The 18,008-nt window shown below is 49.9% G+C and overlaps 1 protein-coding gene across 2 annotated transcripts; it reads left to right on the top strand.

Annotated features, from left to right (window-relative positions):
• Positions 1 to 14,471, top strand: DMKN (dermokine; the record flags this gene model as incomplete). Of its 2 annotated transcripts, XM_080645930.1 has the most annotated exons (18): positions 231 to 536; positions 815 to 1,030; positions 1,137 to 1,196; positions 1,475 to 1,525; positions 1,676 to 1,963; positions 3,060 to 3,122; positions 3,359 to 3,409; positions 5,379 to 5,432; positions 6,304 to 6,354; positions 6,475 to 6,522; positions 6,726 to 6,773; positions 9,067 to 9,123; positions 9,440 to 9,487; positions 11,120 to 11,170; positions 11,668 to 11,739; positions 12,749 to 12,772; positions 12,880 to 12,927; positions 14,130 to 14,471. In XM_080645930.1, 17 exons carry the CDS (start codon positions 231 to 233, stop codon positions 12,925 to 12,927), a joined length of 1,536 nt encoding a protein of 511 aa, XP_080502056.1. In that variant the 3' UTR covers positions 14,130 to 14,471. The 2 variants fall into 2 exon arrangements, with proteins under 2 accessions (XP_080502057.1, XP_080502056.1); XM_080645931.1 differs by lacking the exons at positions 9,067 to 9,123; positions 9,440 to 9,487; positions 11,120 to 11,170; ... (2 more) ...; positions 12,880 to 12,927; positions 14,130 to 14,471 and adding an exon at positions 8,491 to 8,629 and having other exon boundaries at positions 1 to 536.
• Between the last annotated feature and the right edge of the window lie 3,537 nt (positions 14,472 to 18,008).

Raw genomic sequence — 18,008 nt, 5'->3', positions numbered from 1 at the left:
TCCCAAGCTGCAGTATAAGGAGTAGTGGCAGGGAGGAGGCCTCTGGGAAGGCAGGGGAGTCTGGGAAAGGAGAGAGGAGGCTGCAGACCTAGAAGGAGTGAGAACAAAAGTCAGAAGGAAGAAGAGAACAGAGGAGGGCGCACGGACACAGAGACGAGAAAGGGCCAACAGAAGGAAACTTGGGTGGGAAAAAGATACTTAGGAGGGAGAAGGGGAGGAGTGAGGCAGAGATGAAGTTACAGGGGTCCCTGGCCTGCCTCCTGCTGTCCCTGTACCTGGGCAGTGGGGAGGCTGGCCCGTTGCTAAGTGGAGGGGCAAGCGCTGAAACAGGTTTTGGGGAAGCTGCTGGACAGGCGGTGGGAGATGCCATTAGTCATGGAATCAGGGAGGCCATTGGCCAAGGGGCTGGAGAGGCAGCCCATGCTCTTGGAAACACTGGGAGTGAGGCTGGCAGACAGACTGAGAACATTATTCGAGATGGAATAGATGCTGCCCACAGCTCCTGGCAGGGGATGCCTGCCAGCAACAGTGCTTGGGTGAGTGGCTGGAAGGAAGCTGGGTGTGGAAACGGGAGACTGTAGGAAGCTGGGTTGAGAATCTTGGGAATCAATGGGAAGATGAAGGAGTCTTATTTGCGGCTGTCTGGGGCAGTTCCCGTCCATGTTGTGCATCCTCTTTCAACCACCCTGGGGTCTCTCCCTGCCTCTCCTTATGCCCTTCTCTGGCTCTTCTCTGTCTCAGTTGCTCTGCCTGCCCTGCCCCGTCATGAGTGATAAGGTCACACACACTAAGTGCATGCATGTTGTCCTTGCAGGGAACCAATGGCCAGCCTCCATCTGGAGGCCACGGCACCTTTGCTTCTCAGGGTGGCCTCAGAGCCCAAAGCCAGGGCAATCCTGAAGGTCCAGGGAATCCCTGGCTCCATGGAATCTCTGGAGGCTCAGATGGCAGCTTTGGAACCAACTCTCAAGGAAGCTCCTGGGGCCAAGGAGGCAATGGAGGGCCATACAACGTGGGGACCAACGCTCAGGTAGAGTAAGCACCCAGCCCTGATCCTGTCCTTCACCCCTTCAAGCCCACACTCTCATGCCTCCCTCAGCCTTCAGATCCCATACTCAGTCTCACCCTCCCTGCAGGGAGCTGTGGCCAAACCTGGTTATGGCTCAGTGAGGGGCAACAGCAATCCAAATACGGAGGTAAGAGGAAGAGTCGGGGGAAGAAGAGGGTGTCCGGGTGCATGTGACAGAAAGTAGGAGAGACAAAGAGGAAAAAAAGATGGGGAGGCAGATTGGCCAGGGAGAGATGAGCATGGGGAGGAGGCAAGGGAGAGAGGGATGTCCGTGAGATGGGGTGGGGGAGGAACACGTTGGGAAAGCAGGGAAAGTAGGCCGAGCCGTATGAGGAAGGAGAGCCTGGCCTGTGGCGATGGCCCTCACTGAAACCTCACCGTTCATCTGTCCCCTCTCTTCTGCAGTGCACCAACTCTCCTCCCTCTGGCTCAGGTGGAAGCTCTAGCAACGCTTGGGTAAGAGGAGGGGCACCTGAAGCATTCGGCACAGGGAGAAAACAGAACTCTCTTTCCTCAGGCTGGGCAGGAATATGCCTGAGCAGGAGAGCAAGGGCATTGGGGAAGCAATCGGTGTTCTCACCTTCAGTCCTCGCTCTGGCCCCTCAGGGAAGCAGTGGCGGCAGCAGCGGTGGTGGCAGTAACAGCGGCAGCAGCGGTGGCAGTGGCGGTGGCAGCAACAGTGGCAGTGGCAGCAACAGTGGCAGTGGCAGCAGCAGCGGCGACAGCAGTGGTGGCAGCAGGGGCGGCAGCGGCGACAGCAGCGGTGGCAACAGGGGCGGCAGCAGCGGCGGCGGCGGCGGCGGCGGCGGCGGCGGCAGAGGCAGTGGTGGCAGCGGCAGTGGTGGCAGCGGCAGTGGTGGCAGCAGCAGTGGCAGCGGTTCTGGGGGCAACTGGGTGAGTTCTGCTCCTGTGTTGAAGACAGAGATGAGGATGAGGCCCGTGGAGGTCCCGGCTGAGGAGATGCGCTCCCAGGCCTTCCTGGACGCTGCCAGCCCTGGGGTGGGTGGCATCACTGGCAGTGGCCATCCTGTGGCTCCTTCACTTTGTTTCCCACCTTCCCAGCCCCACCACGCAGGCTTCCAGAAGAGGTGCCCTCCCTACTCCTGCTCACTCTATCCCTTATCTCTGCTCCATGACGGTGGGGATCTTCTCTCTCCTGTCTAACCCCTATTCCTGCAGTTGTGGCCGCTTGGAAATCTGACTACAGCTGGGGGTGATGAATGGAAGAAGAGAGGTGGGCACGGAACAACATAATACTTGTTAGGGATGCTCCCGGGAGAATGGGGCCAAGCCTGCACACATGGAGACTTAAGACATTACAAGGCTGTGGTACAGGCGAACTAATACGTATGTTGCACACGAGGCCCCTCCCCGATGGTGAAACCACCAGGAAGGGACCACAGCCTGTCAGCTGGATTAGGCGGGGTCTCCAAGAGGGGGCCTGTAGAGCGAGAACACTGCTGGCTTCCTCTGGAGTCTGGGAAAGGTGTCGGGCAAGAGGAGGGAGGCAACTAGAACAAGCCAGGTAACATAAGCTGCTGTAATTTACTGCTCCTTGTACTCCTGGCTTTTACCCCATCTATTTTTCCTTAGATTAGAAAATTCTAGGCACGTTGATCAGACTCCCTGCCAGTGGTGCTTTCCCTTGCTGGGTTCCAGGAGAGGGCCAGCGGAGAGGAGAGATGGGGCAGGGCGGGGCCAGGCCAGCCTGCCCTCAGGTGTCAGGGGACTTCTGTGCAGTTAGGCTCCAGAGGCCTTCCACCCCTGGCATGTGGTGGGAAGTGGGAGCAGCAGCTCAGAATCCCCTGATTATCCCACATTCCCAAATGCACTTGGCCACACCTAGTCCTCCCCGCGCTCCCATAACCTCCCTCAGTGAACGACTGGCTGAAGATGGAGGGCGGGCAGAGGGGGTTAACATGGCTGGGAATTGTTTGGTTCCTTCCAAGTCCCTTGAAGACACCAGATGGACTCTTGCTTTCCCTTGTAGGAACACAGTACCAGCTCTTCCTCAGGAAGCAGCGGAGGAAGTGGTGGTGGAAATAAACCTGGGGTGAGTGTCTACAGTTTGCACCTGCATGGATCTCCCTGAAACTGAAACTGTGGGAAGGAAAAAAGGAGGCCCCGTGGATGATGGGAGAGTGACTGCTGGAGCTGAGAATGGGGTGGACCGATGCTGGGGTGGGGCTGATGTCCGTGAACCTCGGGGCTAAAAGGCTGCAACTTGAGGGCTGGAATTGGCGTCTGGGTAGGGACTGAGAGCAAGTCTTCTCTTTCTCTCGCCCACAGTGTGACAACCCAGGAAATGAAGTCCGAGTGGCCGGAGGATCTGGGGCTCAGGTGAGAGCCAAACTTGTAGTTACCACAGCTCATCACTGCCACTGTGCCCACTCCTTGTAACCCAGCTCTGCTCTCCACTCCTAATGCTAATCTTCACCTCAACCACGTCTGTGGGGAATTACAATTTAGGGGCAGAGACCAAGCACATAAAATTACTAACAATCTCCAAAGGAATAATTAATTGCAAATCCTTATGTGACATACCCCCACAGATGGGGCTGTGAAAATCACCTGAAGACCAGTCCTTTTAGAAACATAATTGTTTCAAATGTCCTATGCCTGGCTAGTGAAAACAATTTGGTAAACCCTTTGACATAGGTTTGAAATGGTGTTTTTGAAAGCATGCATCCCCCTCCTAGTTATTCTGGAAATTTGGGCTTTCTGTCAGAACCTGCAGCACTGACAGAAGAAGTGCTACACTAAGGTACCCACAAATGGCCCGGAGGTCTTGTGAAAATGTGGGTTCTGAATCAGCTCTGGGGTGTTGCCAAGATCCTGGCTTCTAACAAGCTCTGGGGGAGGCTGGTGCAGAGCAGCAGAACCTGGTGTGAGTGTCGCCCGCAGGGCGAGGAGCACAACCCTATGATGCTACATTGACAAGGCTCTCTGAAGAGCTCCTAAAATATTGGGGATACTAACCTTTTGTGGGTAGACAGGTTTCAAGAAAACTTCTCCTAGTTTTTTACATACCAAAGACTGTTTTTCTATGGTGTCTGCTCTTGAAAATAAAGGTCTTTATTTTCTTCTAGCATTACTAATACTTCTGTAATTTCATTGCTAAATTTAACTCTTTAATCCACCTGGGTGGTATTTTGGTATATATTGTCTAGTCCACTCCTGGATCCAACTAGGCAGGCCCTACACTTTGGATCAGATCTGTGTGCTGCCGTAGGAAGTGACAATCAGATAAAAATAGAAGGGAGGAAACTGTGAGGTATAAATAAGTTTTCCCCAAAAAAACGTAACTGGTATTCCCAGCCCTGTGTATTGAGTCATTTCTACCACTGATTTAAAACATCATGTATATATACCTTAATATTTGGGGAGAGCTTCTAGGAGTTCTATTTTGTTAAATTGATTGATCTGTTCTGGGACAGGAACCACAGTTTTATTCATGGTAGCTTTATAGTACATTAATATCTACTAGTACAAGTCCCTTTGCTGCTCATCTTTTCCAGTGTTTTCTGACCGGTTCATAGGCATTTATTCTTCCAAATGAAGTTCAAGATGATTTTGACAGGTTCCAAAGAGATTTCCATTAGGATTTTAAGAGGAATCCTATTAAGTCACACATGAATTTGCAGGGATGGACCTAGTAAAACAATGAGCTGTGTTTCACTGTCTTGTCCCTCAGGGCTTCAGAGGCCCTGGCGGCTCTGGCAACATCAGGGTGAGGAGAGTAGGGACGGTGGCAGCAGCAATACCAACAGGGCAGACAGTCCCAATTCCCAGGCTGTCTAGATTTTAGCTCTGGGAATGAAGAGGTGCCGATGGGTCTGGGATCCATACCAAACAGTAAAGGCAGATCTCAAAAGGAGCTGACCTCTGCCATAGGAGGAGACTAGCAGTTGATTTCTGTGCCACCTCATCTCCCAGGGACTCTCCAGCTGGCATCACCTTCCTGACTAAAGCAAAACATCAGCCCAGCCTGCATTTTGAATTAATTCAGTACAGCAGCCTGGCTGGTTCCTACTTGGTGGCAAAGGCCCTTCCTACTGAATTGTGGACAGCTTGCAAACTGAATAGAAACAGATGGTGATGGTACCAATGAGCATCCTACGTGAGAAGTAGCCCCATCCACAAGGGGGTAAAACAAGATTTGCCAGGAAAGAAGGGCCTCTCTTGGGGTCCTGGGAAGGACTCAGGTGTGCTCCTGCCTCATCCCCTGATTCAGGAATCCTTCACCTACATCTCACCTCCCATCTTGCCTGCCTCCCCACCAACTCTTCTCTATTTTCTCTCTCCTCAGGAAATAAGCAAGGAAGGTAGTCGCCTCGTTGGGGACTCCCAAGGCAATTACCAGGTGAGCAGGGATGTCTTTAGGAGAAGGGATGGTGGAGTGTGGAGATAGAATGCCAAGGGCCTGGGAAAAGAAAGAGAAATATCAGTTTCTTCTTGCCAGCTTCGCTGAATCTGTCAGGTGACTACCAGGAGACCATCAGGGGTCCAGGATCCCTGTCATTCTCCTTGATTCATCCATTCTCTCCCTCCTTCCAATTGCAATCACAGTCCCATTACCTCTTCGAGAGAAAAAATAGATTAAAATAACAGAAGAATGGCTAGCTAAGGGGGATTTTAAAAATCATACTTAAGAAGGCAGTGTTGAGAAGCATAAAGGCAGTGAACTTTGAGTTACAAATGGGAGATCACGTGTCATCTGTGAATCTTCAGGCAAGTCAGTTGACCTCTGTGAGTCTGGCCTTCCTCTTGGGTAAAACGGGCACCGTGAAGCCCAACTTTCTCACCCCCACAGCTACTGCAGAGCTTTCTGCATCATAACCCGACCAAGGGGGCTCAGGATCCAGACACTGAAGTCTGGCATGGAGACAGATCTGAGGCAAGCTGCTGGACAGCGCTGAGTGTCAATTTCCTCATCTGTCAAATGGAGACATTTCCACAAAGGACATGGCAGGATAAGGCACAGTGCTTGGCGCACAGTGAGACTATATATTAGAGAGTGGGTAGGATTATTCTAGGCAGCAAATAATGAGTCATTCCAGGAAGGCTTTCTGGAGGTGGGGTTCTTAGGTGCTGTGTAAAGAAGAGAGGTGGCTTTACAGAGGGTACATGGTGCTTGAGCAAAGGAAAAGATGAATGGGCCAGGAACAGGCTGATGGGTGTTATGCATAACAAGATGCATGAGCCTTGAACACCAGTCCCCTTTCCCCACCCAGGGGCAAGGGTCCAGTGGGGGAGGTGAAGCTGTCGGTGGAATCGATAATTTGGTGAGTGGAGGCATCACCCCACCTTAAGCTAGGACCCTCCAGACATCCATAGCTCCTGCCCCTATCTCTTGCTCACAAAGTGTGTTCTTACTCACATCCCATTTCTCATTGGTTCCTTAGAACTCTCAGACATCTCCTGGACTCTTCAACTTCGACACTTTCTGGAAGGTGAGTTCAGCAAGATTGCTCTGCTCATTCATCCTCTTTTGGAAAACCAAAACCCTGTCCTCTTGACCTCACAGGATGAAGTCCTCTTTCTAGAACTGCTGTCAGTGGTGGTCCTTGACCTCTCTTGTCCCGAGGCCCCGAGCTAATTACATTATTATGATCCAATTTGGCCAAACACATTTTTTCCCCCCTTTTCTTTGCAGAACTTTAAATCCAAGCTGGGTTTCATTAACTGGGATGCCATAAACAAGGTAAGGGCTGGAAGGCCATGTCATATGATCTTTGTGGGAGAGGAATATATATAGAGAAGAAAGTTAAACCTCTGAGCCAGGTGAAATAATGATGATGGCTGTGAAGAGCATTTTGGATAGTGCTAAAAAAAACACCTCACCCCAAACAAACAAACAAACAAAAAAACAAGGAGGAAGAACAGCTGAGATATGAAGAGAGGGAGACTTTGCAAACAGTTGGGTATTGAGGTGAGGATGAGAAATGAATGGGCCTCTTTCATATCCTAACATGCAGACTTGCACAGTTCTAAGCCTCAGTTTCCCCTCAGAGACCTGGAGGTTAATGGGAGAGTAAGTAGGTGTAATATTCAGGAAATCAGAGAGGCAGCAGAGGCCAGGGTGGGAGAGTGGACTGAATAGTCAGGTGGAGCTAAAAGGCCACATGAGGACTGACACAGAGAGAGAAGGGAAGGAGAAAGCCAACATGTATTGAGTGCCTCATGGGTGCCTTGTACTTACATAATATTAGGGGACACATGGGCCCAGGAGCCCTTTCTTCTTCCTCCCTGCCCACCCCCTCCTCTTGTAGGGAAACCCCTGGCCAAGCCGACGTGACACCAGAATAGTAGAGAGAGTGGACAGGAAGGAGAGGATGAGAGCAGACAAACAATTCAAACAAATACCAAAAGCAAAAGCTGTAACTGGCAGCCCAATTATGTGATTTTTTTGATACATTAAAAAACACATACAATATGAATCAGTTACCAAAGTTTAAAAATGGATAGACTTCACAAAATGACTTGGATTTCTGACTTCTATTGAAAAATTTGTCAACACAGGGCCCCATTCCATGAGTTACAATAAACTAAAGCTGAGTAGCTGCTGCTTCTTGCCATGGGGACTTGTTCTCTAGAAGTCAGACTCCCCCTGCCCATCACAGCCATTCTAGCCACCTGACTGGCCGTGTTCAGTTGAGTTTCTAAGCCTTAACTTAAAAAAAAAATGAAGACTAAGATCCTGTCCTCCAAAACTTGTGGGGGGGAAAGGGGTCCTGATAGGGGAAGGCAAAGAGGCAGCCCAAACCCCAGGAAAGTCAAAGCCTGCCCTTCTGGATTGGGGGGAGTGGAAGACAGAAGATACAGATGTCCCCAGATGCAGCACAGTCTGGTTTGCATGAACTAAATGAACAAAATAGACTGTTTCTGGTTTAGAAGCACAGTCTCTGGTGGGGCAAGACTCCTTACTGTGAACGCCTTACTGGGGAAGCCAGACCCCTGAGCATGGGGACCTTTGGGCACACACTGACGACCTCCCAGAGGGCCAGGACAGATAGCCAAGCATTTTGCACATCTAGAGAGGGCAGTACAGTGAGTGCCTGCAGTCAGGCAGGATTCATCTGGGATGCCTTCCCAGAGACACAGATCTCAGAAGAGGGATAGGACAGAGTTGGGCAGAGAAGAGAATGGCGAGCCCTGGCTCCTTCACAGTGCAGGTTGAGGTGCTGAGGACTTCCTACAGAGTGAGGAGTGAAGACAGGGGGGCTGTACATAACATTCCTGGCAAGGTATGAGAGTTTTCAGGCCCAAGCTGGAATATCTGGGGTTGACTGCATGACAGCCGTGGTTCAAAAAGGTCCCTGCAGATTTCTGGAGCAGGGGTCTAATATAACCTTGACTTTCCATTACTCCCTGAAGTCCTATTCCTCAGGCTCCCTCTTAGAACCCATTTCTTTGCCCAGGACGAGAGGAGCTTTCACATCCCGTGACCTCCAGACAAGGAGCTACCAGATGGATGGGAGCCCCCCACCCCTTCTTAAAAAAACACTATTCACCACTAATCTCAACCTTTGCCCTTGAAATAAACCTTAGCTGCCCCACACTCCTGGTGTCTGCTCCTTTCTTACGTCTCAACTGTTACCCCAGGGCGGGCATGGAAGGGGTAACTTAAGCCCCACAACTTTGGGAAATGGGCCGGAGGTGGCATGGCAGGTGAAAAGGCAGGAAGCTCTGTGGGCAGGTCTTAGTCCTGAGGTTTTGCTACAGTTATGTTCAGCCAGAGGAAGGGGAAAATGGGATAGAGAAGAACACTCTGTGTGTGAGGGGCGGGAAGGACAGTTAATGGCTCCAGAGATCTAGCTTCTCTCTTCCTCTGCTTGCAAAAATAGTTTTCTGGCCCCTAAAGACACCCAGCTTCCCCCTAAATCTTGGTCATAGTGCAATTATGAAGACCGAGAAATGGTGGGAGCAAGAGTAGGGGCTTAGATGATCAGGGGATCAAGCTCTCTGCTAACCTGCTCCCCACCTTTCATCCACAGGGCCAAGTCCCATCCCCCAGCACTCGAGCCCTCCTCTACTTCAGTCGACTCTGGGAGGTAGGACAATTCTCACTTTTTGAAGACCTAGGACCCTCTCATCCTCTCTCTATCTCCCTCAAGGCAGCCAAACCCCAGCTCCTGCTACAAAATCCCCCCTCTCTGTTTATTTTGGAGATGGGCAATCTCATCCAAATCTTATCACAAATACCATCAGAAATTCTAACACCCTTAATAAGCGTGTCTTCATCTAACCCCAACCACACCTGGGCTCCAAAACCCATTTTTGTGCGTGATCTTGAAACTTTCCCAATGAGCTGCCACACTCCACCCTCTATCTCCCTGTGGTCCACTCAATCTCTCCTTCTTCCTCCAGGATTTCAAACACAAAACTCCTTTTTTGAACTGGAAAGCAATTATTGAGGTAAGGGCAGCAGAACCTCTTGTTCTGGGGTCAGGAAGCTCAGCTCTGGGGATGTGGGGTGCTGGGTCATTGGCAATGGCTTGCAGATTCTGTGCCAGTTCCTTACCCTCTCTGCTGAGGGAGGGTGCCTCCCTCCCTTCCCACTTTCCTTTATGCAATGCTGAGTGGGGGTGGGGTGGGAGAGAGAAGCTGTGAGTCACTGAAGAAAGAGCAGGGTGGCAGGTCCTCCTTAGGATAAAAGCCCAGGCCAAGGGTGGGGGCCCTCACAGGCATGGGGATATGAAGTTGGCCATTGTCTCTGCTCTGCTGCTGCTCCTGCTGGGCCTGGTCTGGCATGGGGGGAGCCAGAGCTGGGTGGGTACTGCAGGGTGAACAGGTGATGGGGACTAGGAGGGTGGGAAGAGGGAAGGACCTCAGAACTGGAAAGAGGGGGAACTAGGAGGAAAGCTGAAGGGAAACAGCAGGTGTTGGGGGTAGGGATCAAGTCATTGTTAACTGCAGGCAGCTGCACAGAGTCTGAATTTCTGCATTCTGAGAAGGATGGGCAGGACCTCTGGGTCTTCCAGAAAGCCACACCTCGATTCTGCATGGCCAGTGGCCTTCAGGAATCAGATCTCTTAGGCACTAAGGCAAGGGTTGCCTATTCACTCATCTATATGGGCCAGGAACCTGAAGTCGGACAGGTGGGGCCATGCAAAGGAGAGGCCAAGGCCTTCCAACTGAGTGTTGTCATGTACCCATGCAGTCCCAGTGTGACCACATCACCTGATTCTTCAAGAAAAGTTAGAAATCTGATATTGAATTGCTTACAACTAAATCAATTTTAAAAATGCAAACCAAGTAAAAAATGTCTGGAGGCCTGTGGTAACCAGTTTGTGACCTCAATATTAGGGCTAAAACTCAATGTCAGGTGAGGAGAGGTGGAGAGTTAAGCCAGAGTTAAGAAGAACATCCTAACCCTGTGTGTGTGTGAGGTGGTGGTGTGTCCTAGTAGAGAAGTGATGATGGAAGGAACTGAACTTCTCTCCCACTGCTTAGGAATTTCCCCTGCCTCACCTGGGGGAGGGAGAGGGTAGTGCATCTGCAGTGTCTTAAGAACCTTCATCTATGTCCTTGTATTTCTCCCCTTTCTCTTTGGCCCAGAGCTAACATTATATACTCCACTTTGCCTCACAAACAACATTGTGAACAGGGATAAAAGGGCCTATGCGGGGAGCAGGGTTGGCATCAGCAAAAGGTTGGCTGGGGCTTAGGGGCCTGGGTCTGCCTCCATGGGAGCCTGTGTGGGCACCACACATTTGTCATTCTAGCTCAGTCTCAGGCCAGCCTGCCAACATTCCAGGTGCCTGGGTGGGGATGGTGTTGCTAAACCCAGTTCGCTACCCTCACTTCCCAACTCTGAGTGTGGAAATCGGTCTATCTGTATCTATCTGGACCATCAGTTTCCTCCAGGCTCACTGCCCTCTCTGTGGACAGCACTCATGGGTTACTGAGAGGGGCGAGGTGGGGTAGGTGGGATGCTGGTGCTCCAAAAGGAGGGCAGCGCCCAGGCAGCAGGATGTTGGAGTCCCACAAGTCTGGCAAGGCCTGGGGACCGTGGAGACACTCTAACTGTGGCCCCCTTTCTTGCAGGATGACTATTCATCATCATCACTTCAGAAGAGGGCAGGCAGTGCTGGTCAGGTAAGCCTCTGCCCTCAGACTGACCTTGGAGGTCCTCCGTCTCTCTCAGTCTTATTCCTCAGTCTGGCCAACCTCATATTCTCCTCCTTCACTCCTCTGTTCTGTAATTTTCTCAGCCTGGTGCAGGATGGCCAGAGGTAGCAGCTGTAACTTCTAAGGTGAGATATCTGCCACATGACCATCTGAGTTAGATCTCACTTCTTTTCTTGGTCTCCTTTCCTCACCTCCCAAGTAACATTTGAATTAGGAGAGGGAAGAAGGCAGAGACATTTGGGCTGGGACCATAAGGAGGTGAGCGTGTGGGCTGTGGATGGCTGAAGGGGATTCTGGAAAAGAAAACATCTGACACCAGGACGGGGAGAAGGCAGGGGCTTTGAGAAAGGTCCAGCCAGGGCAGGGAATAAACAACCAAGTTTATTCCAGAGAAGAAATGGCTTCATCCCTTCTGTGCTGCACCCCCCTCCCCCACTACCCACCACCCTTGTTTTCTTCCACAGAACTACAATTATAACCAGCAGGCATATCCTACTGTCTCTGGTGGACAGTACTCCGCCAAGGTTCCTGCTAAGGTAAGACTTGCAACTGCCTTGTTTTCCCACTGGGGTCTCTGCATGGAGGTGAGGGAGGGAGGCTTTCGCTGCCAGGGTCTTCTATGCGGGTTAGCTGAGGCCAAATCCTGTTCACTCTGAAAGTCATCTCTTTCCACACCTTCTATCCTGCACTTCCAAACTGCTCTTAGAGAAAGGAAGTAGGTTCAAGGCTCTTTACACCCACATTCAGAGATGGTTACAAGGGAGCAGCGGCTACATCATGGAGAAAACTGGGAACCACTATTCTCTCAAAGAGAAATACCAGTATATGCTCCTTAGAAAAATCACATGAAACATGGCAGCACAAGCTGCCTTCCTTTGTAGTATCCACACTCTACCTCTTTAACTGCTGACCTTCTGGGCGTGGTGGGAGTAGAGGGGGAGGAGGATAGGCGAAGCAGGGTTTGCTCAGGAACTCTTGGTTGGTGGGAATAAATGTTTCATTCCACAAAAGAACTAAATGGAAGAACATTTGAGAATTTTGTTGCATTCAGTTGCAAAGAAAGCAGTCTTACAAAGTCAGTAAATAAATGTGCTAAATACTAATTGGGCTGGTGAAGCAAAAACAGGTGGTATTTCCCTTCCCCTCTCAGAAGCCTTCCACCAAGAAATCAGAAACTCTCTGCTGACAGGTGAGGCAGCAGTCCATACTGCCTGTGGGTGTCCACTTCACCAATTATTTGTGGCCAATTTCCATCCGCCTTGCAGGCAGAGGGAGACCTACCTATTCTCATCCACTTCCTGTGGGCAGAGTGTGCTAAGGGAGCACATTCAGTATCATCTTGGGTAATGTGTACTTCGGATGATAAATTCTGCTGTGAAAAAACTTCCATGGGCTGAATGTCTACAGTCAGACCAAAGGAGCTTTGAGATAAACTGGTTTGATCTTGCCCCTTCCACTGAGCCCTTTCTGAGCACCAAGGACATGGCAGAGTCCAGAGAGGTCACTGTAGCACCCATATCACCTACTCTGATCTTCTCTTTACAGGGGGGAGTCACGCTTTCTTCCTCGGTAAGTACTGGGGCAAAGAAAATTGGTGTGTGAGACAAGGGGTCTGAGGGCAGAGGTTATGCAGGGGAAAGTGCGATGTCCACTCAGACATTCTCCCTGTCCCACAGGCTTCCCGGGCACGACCTGGCCTGCTACAGTGGGTGAAGTTCTGGTAGGTGAGTATTAGAGTGAGCTATGCTCAGCTTCATCCAGGAGCTGGGACACCATCGCCCAGGGGCAGGGCTGGGATCATGGCACTTGCTTTGCTCTGGGTGAGTACTCTAAAGGTACTGAGAAGGTGAGTCCAATATGAGGGTCTGAAGAAAAACTTACAAGATATGATCTACTCAGAAAGCACCTCTGAGTGCTGAGTGAAGGCCTGTTGGAGGTGGGACCATGCAGGAACAGATATGAGAAGAAGAATGGCAGACTAGGTTAAGGAGAGGGACTGGGATAGGAATTGTTCAGGGCAGCTGTAGAGAGGTGAGCCTTTTAGGTGTAAAGGGTCAGAGGCAGGAGGAAGAAGTGAGTCCCCAGTGGGGGAGAGGTAATAGATTAACTTGGCAGAACCATATAACCTGCTTTAGGGGACAGCAAAAGTGAGGGGATGGCAGGTGAAATAGGTAAGACACTAAGGAACTGTGGGAGTGCAGAAGCTCGATGAAGGGATGCCTGGTTTCATAAGCCAGTCAGAGAAAGATAAATATCACATGACCTCACTCATATGTGGAATCTAATGAACAAAATAAACTGATGAACAAAATAGACCCAGAGACATAGAAACATGGAATCTCAGAGGGAAGGTGGGGATGGAGGGTAGGGCGAGATTAACTGGGGAATTTATTACATGTATGCATAGCCCGTGGACACAGACACTAGTGCAGGGAAGACCTGGGAAGGATGGGTGCGTGGTGGTGGTGGTGGGGGTCAGTGGGAAAAAAAGGGGGGCATCTGTAGTGGAGGGGACTTTCAACAATAAAGATTTTAAAAAACACATACAAAGAACAACCACTTAGCAGACACTTTAAATGTGACAGGCATTGTGATTGGCCCCTTATTTGTGTCATACTATTAATCCCTGGAAAAGGTGCTATAATTGTTTACATGTTATAGATGAAGAAACTGAGGCTCAGAGAGGAAGTCTCACTCTTGCTGCAAGAATATAACGTTCAGTCTGGGTGTCACTAACCTGTTCACAATGGTGTCCCACCCCTACCCTTACCCAGACAGGGAGAATGAGAGGGAAATGAAGGGGCAGGGACACTTCTATTTTGTTCTATAAATATATTTTAATAATGAAAAAACACAAAAAGAAAAGGATGTCTGGTTTCAACAGATTGGAAGTGGTCACATTCTACCATTTTCTCTTTTCTCCTAGAAAATTACTCTCTACTATGCCTGAGACCCTGAGAAACATCAGTCATCAAGGAGCCCAACCGTGCCCCTCCCCCAGCTCTTCCTCCGGGCCAGGCCTGGTCTGGGTGTTGACACCTGCTCTTTCTAGGTTGGGGACCTGGTCTGTCTGTCCTTTGTTTCTTCCCACCCATGTGGTGATTCCTTGACCACCAGCCTCATCGAATAAACCAGCCACTTTCTCTACCTGCTCCATGTGTGACCTGAAGTCATGGGCCGTCTTTCGAGGAGGGGCGGGTGTGGGTGGGGGGGGGTGCTCCCCAATTTGAGTTTCTCTGTGGCAATAAAACATGAATCTTTTTTCTCTAAGACTTTTGTGAATTTTATCCTTTAACACTATACTGATGGCCCGGGTCAGGGAGATGGAAGACTGAATTAGGGGCAGATAATCTGCCTCCCTCCTGAGACTGATATACAAAATGGTGGGCTGAGGGAGATAAGACCTGGGTAGTCCTGACAGGAAGTAGCTAGCTGACCTCACTGGGCCTCAGTTTTCCCATCTGTAAAAAATGATCTTTGCCCAACCTGTATCTGAATACTTACTGCTCTTGAAGTGGCCATGGATGTTTTGCTAGCCTGAAAAAGCAACAAGGGGGCTATTCAAATCAGAAAGTGGGAGTAAAGAACCAATTCAGAGAATACCAGTCCCAGAGGGTCAGGGAGAGGGCAGGAACAAGAGCAAGGCGTAGGTACAGAATATGCCTTGGCCTCTAAATGCAGTGAGGGGTGAGTGAGGGGACCATTGGGTTGACATTTTAGGAAGATGGGGGTGGGGGCAGCTTATATCCAGCATCTCACACTCAGCAGCCCTGTGTCTCCAGGACACAGAGGGGCAGCAGACACTTCTACTCCAGCAATGTACCAATGAGACCGGCAGAGGGCATGGCTAAGCCCAGGCTCATAAGCCCAGGAGCCCTGAAGACAGGGCTGGAGAGTCTCCAGTTAGAGTCTCTGAGGCAAGGTCCCATCAAGGCCACACGGTGTGCAAATTAAGGAGCCCCCATTGTCACCTCCGACATCCCTGCAGGAACCCTGGACGCAAAAGCAGGACATGAGACACTCTGCTAACCCAAGTGACTCCCTCTGAGAGTGCAAGTTTTCTGAGGGCATGCTGGTCTTCCTTGGTCACTGCACCAACCTCAGTGCTTAGCACAGGGTCTGGCATAGGTAGGGTCGGCCTCAAATACTGATGAGTAAATGATAGAAACCACGCCCAAAATGGACTTGAGGAAACCAACTTGATTAAATCCACCTGACTGGAAGGGAGAGGAGGACTACTCCTTAGCTCTGCATCCTCTTCTCCCTTATGTCCCTGAATTGGAGCTACTGCTTTGTATTTGTCTTGGGTTTTAATTCTATAGAGATATCCTTGAAGTACCTTCTTGCAGCCACAGGGGGGAGAACACAGCTGTCCCAGGGCCAACACTCAATCCTTCCTGCTGACTGACAGCTAGCTTCCTGGAGTGTAGGTGAGATTTCAGAAACAGCTGAAGCCAGTCCCTGAGGGATTAAGGGAGAAGCTGAGGTGGTCAACATGGCTGAAAGCATCCCTTTAAAGTTTAAAGCACCATCTGAAGCAGGCAAAGGCCCTCTTGTGTAAAGGACTTTAACAAAAGGGCAGGCCACCTCTTTCTCCTGTCTGGACCTCTGAAGCAACTTTCCTATGTTCTTTCATATTTTCCCTATAATCCATTCTTTCGTGACTGCCAGGAAAGATCCCCTGCTCAGAATTCTCTGCAAGCTTTTCATTAGCCCTACAATTAAATCCCAACTCCTCAGCGAGGCTCGCGGTGACTTGGCTCTGGCCTCCCTCTCCAGTGTCCTTATGGACCTCCTGGGAAAGGCCCTTGGGGAACACTGCTGTTATATGGCTCTGGAACCCGGGATCTTCAGAAGTTTGGAGCTTTAGATCTAAATTCACCTGGCCTTCCCCAAGCCAGCTCAGCCAAGGATACATATATGATAACTATCATTTTAACTTACTCATAGAATTTGTCATTCTCTGACATTATCTTGTTTCCTAATTTTTTGTTAGATCATGATCTGTTTCCTCCACCAGAAATAGGCTCCACAGGACAGGTATCATGTCCATCTTCAATTCCTAGCACCAAGAGCCAAAGTGGCTGCTCAATAAATATTTATGAACTAGAGGGATCAGAATTAAGTTGGACCAGTCCAGGAAGTGTTTCTGAAAGATGTTTAAGCAAAGGATACACAGGAGCAGAGGGTGGGGAAAAACTAGACCTGCCGGGCAAAGTGGCTGCTTTCTTGGGCATGATAATAACACTGGCAGAGGGAGAAAAAGATGGGACAGGGATGCCTCCCAATACACCACATACCCCAATACCCTTACCCCGGACCCCTTTCTCTCCAAGGCTTATCATCTGGGTGTTCACCAAGGCCCTGAGGCCCCAGGGTGCAACCCTTCAAATCCCCCATTCGTTCCCTGAACCCAGGAGGCCAGCTCCCAGCTCCTAGGTGTGTCTGTAATGTAGCAATCAGGGCTCGGCCTCACCTCCTACCCACACTCAAGTTCTGGCAGATCTAAGGTAGGGTGGGGGCTGGCCTGTGGGAAAACAGGGGTTTACTGGTATGCTCAGAGAAGGAGCTAGGAGATAAACCAGACTTGGAAATGGGTTGGTGCAGAGCCAGCTCTGTGGCTCTGCCTGACCATTAATCCCATGTGATGTATCCAAAGCAATGCTAAACCCCAGGCCCATTATCCTGCCAGCCATTACCTGAACTGCTGGGACCCTCTCTCAGTGAGAAACCCCCCATCTGCTCGATCACTGGACACAGGACATTCAGGAAACAAACTCACTGAGGCAGTATAGATGGGGGAATGGCAAGGAGCTTGGAGAGAGACATTAGTTAGCACTTACAGCATAAGTCATATAAACCAAACTTGTCCCTGAAATTCCATCAGGAAGGTACCAAATTGAAGCAAATTATAAGTCTAGCACACCCATTTTTTTCTCCAGCACAAGAACAGAATTTCTTTGGTTGTACACATGAAGTAGCTAGCTTGTGTTTAGAGACATTATTAAAAAGTACCTATCTTTAAACACTAGAACAAAACTAGAAATATCATTAAATACATACTTGGTGTGGCAAGATGCTCATACTCTGTGAGGCATCTGGAAACTGAGGCAATTGCAGGTTCATTCTGGGGCTAATCTCTTAGTTCTCTGTTTTCATTTTGCCATGAGTTTACAGTTGGATTTATTGAAATTAATACACATGTGCTCAGAGTTGCCGCCTATGGCTGTGCAGGCTGCACACCACAAAGGGCACCTGGTCGAGTGGGCTAGTGGGGACTAAATGCAGGCTGCCCCCAGCTCGCAGGGCATGGGTCTAATCACACAAGGTGGTATGTGGGTTGGCCAAGGCCCTTTCTAGGACACTACTCCACAGCATAGCAAAAAGCCAATACAGGTGTAGGTTCTGGAATCCTGGGGTTTGAACACGGGCCTTGCCACACTGTCTGTGTGACCTTGGGTAAATTACTTAATCTCTATATGCTGTGGTTTCCCTACCTAAAGAATTTGGATAATTATAGTGCCTACCTCACAGAATCACTATGACATTTCAATGAGATCATGCATTTAGAGCACTTGGCGCAAGTAAGATATCAATAAATTGGCTAACATTATTATTAGTAGCACTAGTATTAGGTGGAGAGGAAAATGGGGAAGTCAATTTGTTGCTAAGGAACTCTAGAGCCAAATAGATAATGGCGTTTGGAGGTGTTTGGATCACTGTTGCTTTAGATGCCAAAGTGTTCCTACATTAGCATATCTAAGTGGAGTTGATTTTACAATAGCAGTTCTCTTGTTGATTCTTC

Source organism: Plecotus auritus (genome assembly GCF_963455305.1).
Source record: "Plecotus auritus genome assembly, chromosome: 10".
Taxonomy (NCBI): domain Eukaryota; kingdom Metazoa; phylum Chordata; class Mammalia; order Chiroptera; family Vespertilionidae; genus Plecotus; species Plecotus auritus.
This window is presented reverse-complemented; position numbering and strand designations above follow the sequence as displayed.